Consider the following 17441-nt stretch of genomic DNA (forward strand, 5'->3'; position numbering starts at 1 on the left):
GAATGTCATTGGAATTTTGATGGGAATTGCATTAAACATGTAGATTACTTTGGGGAGTATCGACATTTTTACTATGTTGATTCTACCAATCCATGAGCATGGGAGATCTCTCCACTTTCTATAGTCTTCCTCAATCTCTTTCTTCAGAAGTGTATAGTTTTCCTTGTAGAGGTCTTTCACATCTTTTGTTAGGTTTACACCTAGGTATTTGATTTTTTTGGAGGCTATTGTAAATGGAATTGTTTTCGTACATTCTTTTTCAGTTTGCTCATTGTTAGTGTATAGAAATGCTAATGATTTTTCTATGTTGATTTTATATCCTGCTACTTTACTATAGCTATTGATGATGTCTAGAAGCTTCTGAGTAGAGTTTTTTGGGTCTTTAAGGTATAGGATCATGTCGTCTGCAAATAGGGATATTTTGACAGTTTCTTTACCTATTTGTATTCCTTTTATTCCTTCTTCTTGCCTAATTGCTCTGGCTAGGAATTCCAGTACTATGTTGAATAGGAGTGGAGATAGTGGGCATCCTTGTCTGGTTCCTGATTTTAGAGGGAACGGTTTTAATTTTTCTCCGTTAAGTATAATGCTGGCTGTAGGTTTGTCATATATAGCTTTTATAATGTTGAGGAACTTTCCTTCTATTCCTAGTTTTCTTAGAGCTTTTATCATGAAATGATGTTGGATCTTATCAAAGGCTTTTTCTGCGTCTATTGAGATGATCAAGTGGTTTTTGTCTTTGCTTCTGTTAATGTGGTTTATTACGTTTATTGATTTTCGTATGTTGAACCACCCCTGCATCCCTGGGATGAAGCCTACCTGGTCGTGGTGGATAATCTTTTTGATGTGTTGCTGAATTCGGTTTGCCATTATTTTGTTGAGGATTTTTGCATCAATGTTCATTAAGGAGATTGGCCTATAGTTCTCCTTTTTGGAGGTGTCTTTGCCTGGTTTTGGGATAAGTGTAATAGTGGCTTCATAAAATGTGTTTGGCAGTTTTCCTTCCCTTTCTATTTCATGGAACAGTTTAAGGAGGGTTGGTATCAGTTCTTCTTTAAAGGTCTGATAGAATTCAGCAGAGAATCCATCAGGTCCTGGACTTTTCTTTTTGGGGAGACTCTTGATTGCTGCTTCAATTTCATTTTGTGTTATAGGTCTATTCAGGTGATTAATTTCCTCTTGGTTCAGTTTTGGATGATCATATGTATCTAGAAATCTGTCCATTTCTTTTAGATTTTCAAATTTATTTGAATATAGGTTCTCAAAATAGTCTCTGATGATTTCCTGGATTTCCATGGTGTTTGTTGTTATCTCCCCTTTTGCATTCCTGATTCTACTAATTTGGGTTTTTTCTCTCCTCATTTTAGTCAGGTTTGCCAGGGGTCTATCGATCTTGTTTATTTTTTCAAAGAACCAACTTTTTGTTTCATTAATTCTTTGTATGGTTTTTTTGGTTTCTATTTCGTTGATTTCAGCTCTTATTTTTATTATTTCTCTCCTTCTATTTGTTTTGGGATTTGCTTGTTCTTGTTTTTCTAGGAGTTTGAGATGTATCATTAGGTCATTGATTTGGGATCTTTCAATCTTTTTGATATATGCACTCATGGCTATAAACTTTCCTCTCAAGACTGCCTTAGCTGTGTCCCATAGGTTCCGGTAGGTTGTGTTTTCATTTTCATTGACTTCTAGGAACTTTTTAATTTCCTCTTTTATTGCATCGATGATCCATTCTTCATTAAGTAATGAGTTATTTAGTTTCCAGCTGTTTGCATGTTTTTTGTCTTTACTTTTGTTGTTGAGTTCTACTTTTACTGCATTGTGGTCAGATAGTATGCACGGTATTATTTCTATTTTCTTATATTTGCTGAGGCTTGCTTTGTGCCCTAGGATATGATCTATTTTGGAGAAGGTTCCATGGGCTGCTGAGAAGAATGTATATTGTGTAGAGGTTGGATGAAGTGTTCTATAGACATCTACTAGGTCCACTTGATCTATTGCATATTTTAGATCTTGGATTTCTTTATTGAGTTTTTGTTTGGATGACCTATCTATTGATGATAATGGAGTGTTAAAGTCTCCCACAACCACTGTGTTGGCGTTTATATATGCTTTTAGGTCTTTTAGGGTATGTTTGATGAAATTGGGTGCGTTGACATTGGGTGCGTACAGATTGATGATTATTATTTCCTTTTGGTCTATTTCCCCTTTTATTAGTATGGAATGTCCTTCTTTGTCTCGTTTGATCAATGTAGGTTTGAAGTCTACTTTGTCAGAGATAAGTATTGCTACTCCTGCTTGTTTTCGGGGGCCATTGGCTTGGTAAATCTTCTTCCAGCCTTTCATCCTAAGCATATGCTTATTTCTGTCGGTGAGATGAGTCTCCTGTAAGCAACAAATTGTTGGATCTTCTTTTTTAATCCATTTTGTCAAACGGTGTCTTTTGATGGGTGAATTAAGTCCATTGACATTAAGTGTTAGTACTGATAGGTATGTGGTGATTCCTGCCATTTAGTTATCTTAGTCGTTTGAAGGTTTGATTGTGTGTACCTAACTTGATGTTACTCTCTACTGTCTTGCTTTTTCTTATCCTGTGGTTTGGTGCTGCCTGCCTTTTCATGGTTAAGTTGGGTGTCACTTTCTGTGTGCAGGATCCCTTGCAGAATCTTTTGTAATGGTGGCTTTGTGGTCACATATTGTTTTAGTTTCTGCTTATCATGGAAGACTTTTATTGCTCCATCTATTTTGAATGATAGCTTTGCTGGGTAGAGTATCCTGGGGTTGAAGTTATTTTCATTCAGTGCCCGGAAGATCTCACCCCACGCTCTTCTTGCTTTTAATGTTTCTGTTGAGAAGTCTGCTGTGATTTTGATGGGTTTACCTTTGTATGTTACTTGTTTTTTCTCTCTTGCAGCCTTCAATATTCTTTCCTTAGTTTCTGAACTTGTTGTTTTAATGATGATATGTCGTGGAGTAGTTCTATTTTGATCTGGTCTGTTTGGTGTCCTGGAGGCCTCTTGCATTTGTATGGGAATATCTTTCTCTAGATTTGGGAAATTTTCCATTATTATTTTGTTGAATATATTACGCATTCCCTTCGCTTGCACCTCTTCTCCTTCTTCGATGCCCATGATTCTCAAGTTTGGTCTTTTGATGGAGTCGGTGAGTTCTTGCATTTTCTTTTCACAGGTCTTGAGTTGTTTAATTAATAGTTCTTCGGTTTTTCCTTTAATTACCATTTCATCTTCAAGTTCTGAGATTCTGTCTTCTGTTTGTTCTATTCTGCTGGATTGGCTTTCCGTTTTGTTTTGCAGTTCTGTTTCGTTCTTTTTTCTGAGGTTTTCCATATCCTGGCTGTTTTCTTCTTTATTGTTGTCTATTTTTGTCCTGAGTTCATTTATCCATTTATTCATTGTGTTCTCTCTTTCACTTTGGTGTTTATACAGTGCTTCTATGGTTTCCTTTATTTCTTCTTTTGCTTTTTCAAATTCTCTATTTTTATTGTCTTGGAATTTCTTGAGTGTCTCCTGTACATTTTGGTTGACCCTATCCAGTATCATCTCTATAAAATTCTCATTGAGTACTTGTAGTATGTCTTCTTTTAAATTGTTCTTGTAGGCTTCATTGGGTCCTTTGGCATAGTTTATCTTCATTTTGTTGGAGTCTGGATCTGAGTTTCTGTTCTCTTCATTCCCCTCTGGTTCCTGTACTAATTTTTTGCTGTGGGGAAACTGGTTTCCTTGTTTTTTCTGTCTTCCTGTCATTTTCCTTGGTGTTGTTACTGTCCCTGTACTGTGTGTAATTAAGTATTTTCTAGCTTGTAATAATAACAATGGTAATATTGAGAACGGAAGAGTGAGCTGAGATGGAAAGCAAGAAGTTAAAGAAAAGGGGAAAACAAATATACAGACAAGAGGGAGAAAGCAGAACAAGGTATCAGACAAGAGAGTTTCAAAGGTATAAACAGGGAGTGTTAGTGTACTAATCGACAGTAAGCTGAACAGACAATAGAGAGACAGAGAGAGGATTGAAAATCAAAGATAAAAAAAATAAAAAATAAGTATATGAAAGTAATAACTATTTATAAAAATGAATTAAAATAAAATGGAAAATAGGAAATTAAAAAAAAAAAAAAACAAAACCAAAAAACTTCCAAGTTTATATGCAATGCAATTTCAGTCTTAATAATTTGGATGTCCGTCTTAATCTCCAGTCCTGGAGTTGGTGCCTCAGTTGTTGTTCTGTAGTTGTCTCATCAAAGGGGATGCATAAAGTAGAACAAAACTACACTCACACACACACAGAAGAAAAAATAAAAAAAAAGCCCCACCAAGTGTCCCCAGTTCAAATGCAATAGTTTCAGTAAGTTTTTCGGCTTGCAGGTGTAATTCGGTTGTTCTCTCATCAAAGGTAGGGAGAAAAAGAAAAAAAAGCGTCTGGAGGCAGTTCTGAGAGTGGTATCTGCAACTGTGGCTTGCCTGCCTGCTGCTCTCAGCCTGTAGCTGGTGGCGTTATTTATGCAGATCTCTGGGGTGAGCTTAGCACTCACCTGGTCCCACAGGCTTTGTTTGCTCAGAGTTCTCCTGTGCGGGGGAGGGGGGCCTCTGCTACAGGCTTTTCCCTTTCCAAGCACTGGGAAAGGCGACACTGCCCCGCGTTGTCAGGCCTGCGTGTTTATTTACAGTTCACGTGGGAAGTGGGTCTTCCCTCCTCTCACAAGCGTCCCCGCTCCTGGTTGCTGGCGCGCCCCGCTCCCGCCAGAGCCTCTCCGGCCCGCCCGGCTCGTTTCTTTACAGTCCCGGGAAGGAGTCCCTTCCCCCAATCTTCAGCGCTCAGGGCGCCCCACCCTCTTTCCAGCGTGTCTTAACTGTTCTTATTGCTTATTACTCAGTTTCTCTTTTTTTCCCAGGTGGAGGTCAGTCTGTCCAGGGGGCTATGCTGCTCTGGCCCAGGCTTGTCTGTGGGGGAACCGCGGTACCGCGAAGCTCACCTGGTCTGCGTCTTCCCAAGCCGTATGGGCGCCGGCCACTGGCGGCCCCGGGGGCCTCCTCGGTTCTCCGTTTAACGTGAAGTGGAGATTCTCTGCGCCGGCTGGAGATGTGGAGGAGTCAAAGTTATGCCTTTTCTCGGTGATTATGCCTGCAAAGTGTGTCTCCAGCGTCTCTCCAAGATTTCACTATAGGAGGCTCGCTTTCTGCTTCCTACCTCTAGCCGCCATCTTGGAATCCCCCCCACATATATTCATTTAGTAATGTATCATGTTTTCAAAGTAGGACTTTTACAATCATATTGAAAATACATAGAGAAAATTGTTTTCTAATACCTAAATCAAGGGTTAAGCTATGATTATAAAGCACTGAAACACAATCAATAGGCTCTATCTAAACCTATAGATAGATACACACGTAACACATAACAGAGGATACTTATAATGGGCTTGGGCTCGTGTGGTTATGGGATTGAGAAATTGCTTCTCTTTACAAACTGGAGTCAGAAATAATCATGTTCTTGATTCAGTTTCAGTTCAAGGAACTGAGAGGGGAAGGGAGGTATGAATTTGCATGTCGGAAGACCAAAGTCCAAAGATCAATGGCTCTGATATCCAAGATTGAAAGATAGATATCCAGTTGAGAGAGAGGAGGAGGAGAAAGAGAGAATAGCATAAGGAGGGAGGGAGGAGGAAGAGAGGAAGAAATTTCTGTTTTATTCAGGCAAGCCCTCACAGTCTGGGTAATGGCCACCTGTGCTGGTAAGGGCTCATCTTGTTTACTAAGTCTACAACTTCAGGCATTTGACCTTTTGGAAACACAAAGAGAAAATGTTTTACTGGCTATTTGTATATCCATAGATCTACTCAGATTAGTCACTAAAATTAATAACCAATAACAACCACATTGCATTTACATCTGGAAATTACATGTATATTTGAGTTCATGGAAGACTTTTGTGCATTTTTCTGTTCACAGGATTTTTTATGCAATTTTTAGCATACATTAATTAGTAAAATTAATGGATATATTACTATTTTGAGTTAGGGTTTTTACAAACTGACCTCCAGGTATCTGCAACTCTGTTTCAGGTATATTTTTCTGGATATAATGCTTTCATTTTTCAGGACAGCAGATGTTGCAGAAGCAAGGATATTGCAGTGTGAACATCAAATGAAACTCAGTACATGGAAAAGAAGTGAAAGGAATGAAGGGAGAAATTGTGAATCAAAAAGTTAAAATTAAAATCTTAAAGATTATTTTGCGTCCAAAAACTGAATGTGATCTTAAACTTTAAGAATGCATTATTGACCTCCTTGTTCCTGAGGCTGTAGACCACAGGGTTCAGCATGGGGATGACCATAGTATAAAACACAGATGCGATTTTGTCACTGTCCATGGAATGACTGGAACTGGGCTGCACATACATGAAGATGACAGTTCCATAGAAAATGGAGACTGCAGTGAAGTGGGAGGCACAGGTGGTCATAGCCTTCCTATGTCCTGCACCTGAGTGCATCTTTAGGATGGTAATAAAAATGAACAGGTAGGATACCCCGATAACTAGGATGGCAAAAAATATATTGACACTCACTATATAAATAAGAGCCAGCTCATTAATGTGTCGATCAGAGCAAGAAAGAACCATGACTGCTGGAATATCACAGAAAAAGTGATGGATAACATTGGACTTGCAGAAAGAAAGACTGAAGGCATCCCAAGTGTAGATGGAGGCATTCACAAAACCACAGACATAGCAGCCTATAACCAGAGATGCATATACACTTGTTGTCATGGTGATAGTGTAATGTAGGGGTTTACACACTGCTGCATAGCGATCATAGGCCATTGAGGCCAAGAGGTAATTTTCCACACTGGCAAAAGCAGCAAAACAGAACATCTGAGCAGCACAAGCATTGTAGGATATGACTTTCTCTCCTTTAAGGAGGCCAGCCATGACCTTCGGAGTGACAGCTGAAGAATAACAAAAATCCACTAAGGACAGGTTACCAAGGAAAAAGTACATGGGTGTGTGGAGACGAGAGTCTAAGAGAATCAACACTATCATTCCCAGGTTCCCAACCAGAGTGATGACATAAATGAGGAGGAAGGTTATAAATAGGGGAACCTGTAGGTCTGGGTCATTTGTTAGTCCCAGCAGGATGAACTCTGTCATTGCCGTCCTGTTCTCCATAAATCTTATCTGAGAATCAGTAGGTAACTTGCAGCAATGAAAGAAAAAGAAATAGAATGATCAGGAAATTTAACTCAAATACTAAAATATAAACATTATATGTCTTCCCTCACTGTAAAATAATTTGTACTTTGAGGTTCTTCAGAAAATGCTCAGGCTTCCAAATCAAATGCAGTGACCTGTTTATTTACAAGATTATACACTCTCATAGCTGAAATCCTAAGAGATCATGCACACAATGTTAAAGTTTTATACATTTGCAAGCTGAGATTTAGACAATTTATGAACTAGACATTATTTACTCATGTAGACAAAACACACTGCCAAATCACTACTCCTGAGCTCAATAACAGCTAACACTTCTGTGTTGCTCACCTGACAAAACCTGCTATACAAATTTTATATGTGTATTCATAGTCCACTCTCAATATCATGAGCTTGATTTGTTGATACATTCCTGTAATTTATGAAGCACAAGAAGTTGAGTAATTTATTCACATTTGAACAAATTTTGAACAATATTTGAATATTTGAACAAATATTGGCTCCCTTCTGGACCAAGGCCAATCTAAACCATGGCTAATAAGTCTAAGGTCTAAAGTGAATTTAAATCAAATTACATTAAATTAATTAATTTAAAATTACTCATTGTACCCTTTGGCCAAACTCAGCATTGGAGGTTCTACAGTGAATGAAGTGAGTGATTAATTACATGGTAATTTATATTTACTTCTCATTCGTTGTAAAACATAAAAGCAAAAATTTAGAAAGAGAAAATAATCTTTTTTTCAATGATAAATGTGTCCTCATGAACTAATAAGCATTTAACTGCATTGTAGCTTTTCCCCTGCTATCTCTTTCTGATATTAATAGCACATCTGTATATGTTGATAAAGTTGTCTTTACATCATATGCTTTTGCTTTGATCGAAGAAGAATTTAACTATTGAATCACAGTAGCATATATTTGTACATAGTGGAAGTGGTTGGATAAACAGGTCAGTGGGAGCAAGTTCAGCCTGCAGATGCTATCCTGAGTGACGACAGATCAGATTTAGAAGACATAGAAGTTAGTTCACCAGAAGAGATGCACACCAGCCCTACCATTTATCACTGAGGATGCACTGTCCTAACTTACCTCCCTGAACATTGTATTTCCATCAGTAAAATGAGGACAGTAATAAGACTTCCTTTGAGGTATTATTGTGGAAACTAATTCAGATGATACCTAAAATAAAATGTAATGAATGTTAGGCATAGCCTGATGAGTTCTAGCTATCATGTTATTAGGATATGGTCTTCATGTTCAAAGTTCATGCTGACATGTCAGGGCTTCATTTGTATGTCAGTTTCACAGTCTTGAAATCTCTCCCCAAATTTCCTTTTCTCCCACACTATGTCCACTGATAATTTCTGGGCTCTCTAGCCTTTCTCTGTCCTCATTGTTTTGTTTTGGTTTGGTTTTTTTTCGGTGCTGGGGTTTGAATTTGGGGCCTACACCTTCAAGGACTCCATCAGCCTATTTTTTTGTGAAGGGTTTTTTCAAGATAGTCTTGCGAACTATTTGCCTGGGCTGGCTTCGAACTGCAATCCTGATTTCTTCCCCTCCTGAGTAGTAAGGATTACAGGCGTGAGCCCTCTGTGCCCGGCAGTGTCCACTGCTTTTAATACTCATTCTTTGTCATATTACTGTCAGGAAATAACTGAATCACAGAGACCAAAGTTTAGAAATCTTGCTCACAGGTCTGCTTTGTCCCAAGGTTCCTGGTTTTAAATATTTTATTTGAATCTGATATTATGTACTTATTGTATTTAAAAATTCCTATTTGTTTTCAAAACATGGGCAGAATATCTTCCCCAGACTAATTACGATTTTCTATTATCTTTTCCCTAATCCTTTTCAATTTCAATTTACAGGTCTGGCTCTTGAAAACCTTATAGCTGCCAATATTAGCACACATGGTCACTTTGGGCACATACTATGGTCTACAGCCAATAATAAAGGATTTATACTTAAATGCTGCATTTGTGTGTGTGTATTTGTAAGGTAGGCAGTTTTATTATTCTTACATAATTATTCATAACAAATTGAGCACTTGAGAAATTACGTGATGCTCTAAAATTATACAGATAATATAAGAAAGACTCCAGATTCAATAGATAAAGCCACTGTCCAAGAATAAGCTTGAGATGATAAGCATTTCTAAGCAAAAGCATAGAAATGGAGTTTAGAGCCTATTAATTCATGTAAGAACATTTTCCCTTTTAAAGAAGGATCACTTTACTCATAGACATTTTGTTTTTGTTTGTTTTTTATTGGAAAAAGAAATTAAAATGTGTAATAAACACAATAAAGTCACCACCTAATCAATCAAAACATCATCTATCTTAGTTTTTTAATTCTTTTTTTGAAAACAGCATGATTTAGCATGTAAATCACTAAAATCTTTAGGCTAGACATCCTGACTTTATACTCAGATTCACCTAAGTTTCTAGAAATATTTTGAACACATTTCACTTTGTTTTCAAATAGCTCATTGTTGGTATAGACAACTCTCTGTTGTAGCATAAATTATATCTTTCACTGAAGTGTTTATGGAATACAAACATTTAACCCCTTACTAAAAGAGAAAGAACAGACAGTCCAGAAGAGTGATTCTGAAATCAAAAATCTGACTATGGAATTTTGTATAAATTCTCTTACAGAAGATCTCATTTAGTGGTCAAAAGGTTACAAGATCTCTAATTCAACAAAAAGTTGAAGAAAGAACACAAATATGTATCAAATTTCATTCTACAATGAATTCTCTCTGTGCCCTTAGAAGAAACACTTACCTTCTCCTTAGTTGTAAAATAAACTTGATAAGATCACTTTTCACATACAAATTACATACCATGTATGTAAATAACAAGGTGGTCCGCAAAACATATTGTGAAGAAGTTATAATTTAAAATTCAGTAGTAGGTACAGGAAGGTGACCAAAGTATGTCATGTGCATATCTGAAAACGTCATAATGAAACAATAGTTTTGAATAATTGATATAAGCTAATAAGAAAAAAATCAACCAACATGTTTTCTATCTGCACTTATTTTCTCTAATCATGATTAAAATTCTGAGATCAGAAGAAGGTGTATGTGTAGTAACAACGGTTATTATTCAGCTGAATAAATGAATGTCTGGTGGGGAATGGCATACAATGTGTCCTTTCAAAACCAATGTTGTTGAATAAAATATTGGGATTTCAGAGGTAATGCATGGAGATCTGTAGAAAATTGCAGAGACTTTGAGACCTCTGCAGATTTCCCCTCTGAGAATATCTGAAGTGCCTCATCCTACTGTCTTAGAGAAGAAGCAATTAACTTGCCTGTAGGGATCATGCTGGTGATCACATTTTAAAAATTAAGCTCATGTTTAACTGATAAATAAAAAAACTTAATAATTGTGCATATTAGTGAAGTGCCACAGATTTTTCTATACACATATACCTCGTGTAATGTTCAAATCAGGTTAAACATGTTTATCTACCAAAATACTTATTATTTCTTTAAAACAAAACTTTTAAAATCTTTTCTTCCAACTTTTCAAAATGACATCAGTTATCCACAGTCACCCTACTATACGATAGCACACCAGAACATTTTTGTTCCTATATAACTATAACTTACTGTTCAGTTTTTTTAAGATCCTGGTCCCTCCTTCCTCTCCCTGATCTCAGGTAATTACCATTAAATTTTCATCTTTTAAAGATCAACATGTTTGTATTCCACGTATGACTGAGATCATTCAGGAAGTGTTTTTCTGTCTTGCTTGTTTCACTTAACATTATGAGCTGCAGTTATATTCATATTGTGGCATGTCACAGGAGTGCATTCTTTTCATGGATGAGTAGTATTCCCTGTGGTAAATGCACTATATTTTCTTTATTCTTTCATTGCTGGATGGACATTTAACTTACTTCTATTTCTTGGCTCTTGGGAATAGCGCTCCAAGGACCAAGGATGTGTGTGTCTTTTGGACACACTGATTATAACCTCACTGAATTAATATTTAGTAGTGTGGTTGCTGGATCACATGGTAGTTGGATTTTTACTTTTTGACTAACCCTGATAAATTTTGCAAAGTGGCTGTACTAATTTACAATTTAAGCAAAAGTGTATGAAGCTTCCCTTGTCCCCATATCCTTGTTAGCAGTAGTTATCTTTTATTATTTTGATAAAGCCATTCTTACTGGGATGAGGTGACACCTCATTGTATTTGTGACTTCCGTTCCCCTGATAATTAGTGGTGATGAGCACTTTTCATATACCAGATGCCTTCTCTTCAAAACGTCTGCTAATATCATTGTTCTTTTGTAATTGGGTTTTGTGTGTTATTGAATTTTTAGACTCATTTTTGTATTCTTGATGACAAGCCCTTTTAAGAAGTACAGTTTTCAGTTTCCCTTCTCCAGATTGTTTCTTAAATGTGTTGATTATTTCCATTGCTGAGAAGAAATTTTTCGATTTGATTTAAATCTCATTTGTCTACTTTAGCTTTCCTTTCCTATGCTTTGTCAGTCTTTCTCAAATAAAATAAATGTTCACTTATTACAATGTCTAGAAGCACTACTCCTATATTTTTCTATTATTTTCCTAACTTCAGGAATTAGTTTGGAGTCAGTAATCCATTTTGAATTTCTTTTTGAGACTGATAAGTTTCAAAAAAGGTCTAGTTTCATCATTGTACCTTTGGATATCCGATTTCCCCATCACTATTTATTGAAAGGTCTATTTTCAGCAAGTATCTTCAGACCTACTTTGTTTAAAATAAATTTGGACTAGATGTATGGCTTACTTCCTGGTTCTCTATTTTGATCCCATGATTATATGTCATTTATGACAATGCTGGCTCTTCTTGTTATAGCAGTTTGTAGTAGAACTTGAAGTTTTGTAATTTAATTCACCTTACTTTGTCCTTTTTTGCTCAAATGATTTTACTACTTAGGATATGGGGGGTAAACAAATTGTAGGGTTGTTTTCTAATTCTTTTAAGAATGTGTTTCATATTTTGATGGGAATATAATTGAATCTATGAGTTGCATTTTGTATATAGACATTTAAAAATATTCCTTCAATCCATGAACATGAAAAGTTTTTTTCCACTTTCTTATGAAGAAATTTGGGTAGCACACTGGACTATTAATTGTGCTTGGAAGGAAAATTGCCAGATTTCTGATAATATACTAATTCTGAGGCTGTTGCCTGTAGTTGGATAGTAGAGATAGTAATAAGGTGATTAAAAACAACTTATTTGAAAACAATCTGAAAGGGAATTTTGTGGATATTCTGGATGTGTGAAAAATTTTAACATATTGGTTCCAATGTCAATGCCAATGAAATGGTACTTTGCAAAGTGGAGTATTTTAATAACCTTTGAGATAGAATAATTCATTCAATGAATACCAATAAGCATTTCCTCAGTTACCTTGATTGCCATTCAGTAGGCTGAAGAAAAAGTGGCCAGGGTAATTGGAATGGAGCTCATGCAAGAGCTCAAAAGCATAGACTTGGCACTAATGCCATGGATAAGCATCTTCTGAATCTGCCAGCAGCAGGGACTAACACTGAGTCCCTGATAAGGGCACTATTCCTTAGGGTGATCAGCTAGGTCAACTAAAACACAAGTACTGGGAGGCATCAATCAAGTTCTAGAGCACTTGTCTAGCAAGTTGGATGCCCTGTGTTCATACCAGAGCACTGCCACACACCGAAAAGATTGCTGTTTGTCTTCTTTAGGATAATTATTCCTCTCATTCAGCAGATTTATGCTGCTGCCTGAATGTGTATCCTGACTATCCAGTGGATATTAGACTACCATATAATGATAGAGGTAAACAAGAAGCCATCAGGAATACAGGGATAACTTAGGGCTTCTCGTAGCATAAGCAAGCCTTGGGATTAAGTTTAATCAAAAACTACAACTCAGTACAAGTGGGAATTTTGATGTCTCAGACCGTTCTGGAATGAAAATTTAGATTACTCCATGAAATAAAGAAAAATGACCACCTGAGGTACTTTCTGAAGGTACAAGGAATGAGAAAGGAAATTACAAGTAGATAGACATACATAGCTGCTATGATCAAATGGCCAGCTAAAGAGATGATTATAATTATCAAGAATTTTTCCTCCTTATTTTGTTGTGAAGGTGTGTGTGTGTGTATCTGAAATGTTTGTTTTCTTTCTTCTCATGCCATTATAAAGAATCATAGGTTGTATGGAATGTAGATCATATGATTCAAACACTGTATAGTTAGCTGTACATAATAATTCTTAGTATTGAGACATTAAGACATTGTGCAATTTCCATTTCTTTGCATCCTCTAGTGAAGGAAAATTAGTATGTTTTGTTTATACTCAGGACAGTTGTCTTACATTAGGTGTATGAATGTCAATGTCTTTAAAGAATGGGTTAAAGAGGTGTTTTTGAGTATCAAATTGACAAAGGATGAAATTAGGGTGACTATTGTTTATGTGTCAACTTGCTAGGGATATTTGTTAATAAAAAACTAGTGATTGTTTTGTTAAACCAGCGTATATGAATGAGGACAACTGCCCTCCATAATATCGATGCGTCTCAATATAACATAAAGACTGACTTCATGGGTGAGGGGTAATTCTCCAAAACACTATTACCTTTGGACTGATTGTACCATCAGCTCTTAGGGTTCACTTCCTGTAGCCTTCAGACAAGAATTGCACCAGCACTCTGTGTTCTTCTGGGTCTTTGTCTTTTGGGCAATACTGAAGATTTGGTCTTGACAACTTCCATAATTGTACTAGTAATATCCAAATAATGAGTCTCTTTCTCTTCCCTCTGTCCCTTTCACTTTCTTTCTCTCTCTGTCTCTCTATTTCTGTCAATCACTCTATAGGGTTAGATTGTGAAATAGATATACATACATGTCTTATTAGACTTTTTATAGAGTCAGATATGACAACTAAGAAAATTATACATAGATTAGGTGGCAATCAAAAGGTTTATAAGAACAACAGTCAGCAAAACACAAAAGGAAACTGTAACAGAAGATGTGAAGAACAAAATAAATAAGATATACACACAAACACATATATATTACAAATATCAAAATGATGAAAGAAAGAAAATGTCAAAGATGGATGAAACTGTACACACCAGGCACTCTATAATCTTAAAGGTCAAAAAAATTAACATATAGGTACAATTAAAAACTTTATCTCATATTGACTCATTTAATAAATATTTGTTGGAAGTCTATTATGAAAGACTATGGGAAGGGGACTTAGAAGTAGTGAAGAGGTCTGGTAGAGATGAACCAATGTGGGTTGCTGGAGTGAGAATTTTCTTGCTCCCTTGTTATTACTGAACCTAACTGGGGCTAACTGGGCAGCAATGTGAGATGCAGAAAGGACACAGGATAGACAGACAGACAGAAAGTTAGGGTCAGGTGTGTTGGGTGCTCAGGTGGAGACACAACCCTCACTGCTTCTCTTCTCTATTATTCTCTTCATTTTACTCTGCTGTTTTTCTCTATCTTTATTTTTTAAGACCTTACAACTTCACAATCCTTTAAAACCTTGCTTCTAAAGTCTTTCCTTAAAACATTGCTTTTAAAGTCTCTTTCCTTAGAGTCGCTCTGTCCCATGTTTTCTCTTAGATTTTCTTTAGCATAATCTGTTTTAAAGTCTTTACCCCCAGACTTGTACTGTCCCATGTTCTCTCTTTAGCTTCCATGTTCTCTCTTTAGCTTTCTTAAAGCCTTGGTGCTCAGACTAGCACTGTCCTGTGTTCTCTTTAGCTTTTCTTTAGCTTAGCTTCTTTAAAGCCTATGTTAAAGTTCTCAGTGCAGACTTTCTATCAACCCCTCTTTAGCATTTCTTCTTTAGCAATTCTTTTCCCTTCAGCAATTTCCCTCCAGAACTTTCCCTTCAGCAATCCTTTTCCCTTCAATAATTCTTTTCCCTTCCAAAGCCACCCACATCAAAAAGCCAAAAACAAAAGCCTCAGGCAAAAAGCCCAAAGCAAAAAGCCACAAAGCAAAAGCCCTCAAAGCAAAAAACCTCAGGTTCTTCTTCAGTGAGTCTTTTATATCCAGTGGTAAACAGGGTGGAACAGCAGTTCTCAGGGAGGGGCATGACATTGTAACAGGAGAAACCTGCATTCCTGCTTCTCTGAATGTAAACAACTTAGGAGAAGCAGTTGTTCTGCATTTTCCTCTTCTGTGGCTGGGACTGTGACAATCTTGGCCTACAGATAAACATCTTAGGAAAAGCAGTTGAGCTTCATCCCTCCTTGCTTGTGTCCAGTTCTCACAGGCTTTTCATAATCTGCTCTCCACAGGTTACAATACACATGGAAGCAATGCTAGAAATCTCTCTATATAGCTATCTCTATCTCAAACTCGCAAAAACAGTATGTCTTTCTTATTATCTCCCATGCTTTCTCTTCAACAAAATTGGAGAACAAGAGGGTGGAACAGGTTTTGCCTGGAAGTAGGGTAGGAGGAGACTGGGAGAGGTGGCCCAAACAATGTGTACATGTGTAAGTAAATGTAAAAAAAACACATCATTCAAGGTAATTATAATAATGATGAAGAAAAATAATGAAGTTTTTGTACATAGAGAGTTTGCATTCTACTTGGAGAAGGAAAACAAGAAATAAATTGCCAATACATAGGGAGAAGGGATCATAAAGTCTATGAAGAATGACATAGGTAAAGAGAACAGTTTATGTGGTTAGTGGACAGTGATGACTATATATATGTGGTCAGGATAGGACTCCATGACATGGTAGCATTTCAGCAAAGACCTGAATGAGCAAGAGCATTCCTCACAGAGAACAGCAAATACAAAAGTCCTGAGGCAAGAGTATGTGGAATTGTGAAGAATAGCAAGGAAATCAGTGAGGATGGACGGAAGGAAAAGACTAGGGATGTGACAATAGAGAGTTTAACTCAACTATAGTAAAGTTAAAGGACAGCATTAACAATTTCAAAGCTTTTCCAGACAAAAAGAGTATAGCACTATAGATTTCTTGTAGAAAAAATTAGTCTGAGAAAATCTAGCACAATATAAATTTGATAAAATGTTGTATTTTACATTTATCTGGTAATATGACAATTAAGTCTCTGAAAATAAATACAAGCATGTTAGCTATATAAACATCTCATGGAAATAGAAATATTAAGTCATATGAGTTATCAGGGTAATGTATTCTGTTAAAGTGTAGAAAAAAGCACATATATCCACTTAATAGTATATCATGATTTTCCTCAAATTAGAACTCTTACAATAGTAGGAAAAGAAACAAAAATGTTGCAAATGTGTTATATCCTAGTACCCAAAGTGAATATCAAATGATGTTTCTTAAACATTAGTTTATTAGTCAGAGTTCACCAGTGAAACAGAATCAGAGGTACATAAGTGTGGATTTATTGGGGGTATCGGCTCATACAATTATGGAAGCCAAGAAGTCCTTTGAAGTGCTATCTGAAAGCTGAACAACCAGGAAGGCAGGTGATGCAATTCATTCTGAGTTCAAAGACTGGAGAATCACAGGAGTAGATGTGAATAGTGTAGGTCTTGGAGACTGTAGGACAGAGAAAGCAGCTCTGATGTCCAAGAGAAAAGGAACATGGATGTCTTGATTACATCTTTTTGTTCTAATCAAGCTAACCCTCAATGTACTGGATGATAGCCACCCATATTGGTGAGGAAAAAAATCTTCTTCAATTCTACTGGCTAGTATAGAACTCTGATTTTGAAAAATCTTTACAGACACACACATAAAAAGTTTCACTAGCTACGTGAATATCCCTTAATTCAATTGAATTAACACATAAAAGTAACCTCCAAAAACAGCTAAAAATGATTTCGTTTAGCAAATATACAACACCAGTGTGTGTGTACCCATAGGACCCCTGCATGCACTTCTTAAGTTTATGGAATTCTTTATGTACTTGCTTATGTACATTTGTGTTGACCTGTGGTAGAAAAGTATTGCATGGATGATTGACTACACTGGTATAGTTAGTAAGGTTTTTCACAAACAGACATAATGATATCATAGACATACTTAGTTAATATATGTTTCTTGACACACTGTTATCTTTTCCCTCACAACAAAGTATTGGAGAGGTAAATAGTAAATGTCAGTGTCTTGAATTCATTATGTGCTTAAATATGATTCAGTACAGAGTAGACACAAGAGGAATTAATTCAGGTATTGTGCATTCTGTAAGTAAAA

At 36.5% G+C, this 17441-nt stretch overlaps 1 protein-coding gene across 1 annotated transcript; it reads right to left on the reverse strand.

The window, feature by feature from the left end:
• Positions 1-312: 312 nt before the first annotated feature.
• LOC141413755 (olfactory receptor 5B3-like) lies at positions 313-7182 on the reverse strand. Its single transcript, XM_074046030.1, has 2 exons — positions 6278-7182; positions 313-1104 (listed from the first exon to the last, which is right to left on the reverse strand). The coding sequence occupies exons 1-2, from the start codon at positions 7177-7179 to the stop codon at positions 1044-1046; spliced, it is 963 nt and encodes a 320-aa protein (XP_073902131.1). The 5' UTR covers positions 7180-7182; the 3' UTR covers positions 313-1043.
• Between the last annotated feature and the right edge of the window lie 10259 nt (positions 7183-17441).

Source organism: Castor canadensis, chromosome 1 (genome assembly GCF_047511655.1).
Source record: "Castor canadensis chromosome 1, mCasCan1.hap1v2, whole genome shotgun sequence".
In the NCBI taxonomy this organism is placed as follows: Eukaryota; Metazoa; Chordata; class Mammalia; order Rodentia; family Castoridae; genus Castor; species Castor canadensis.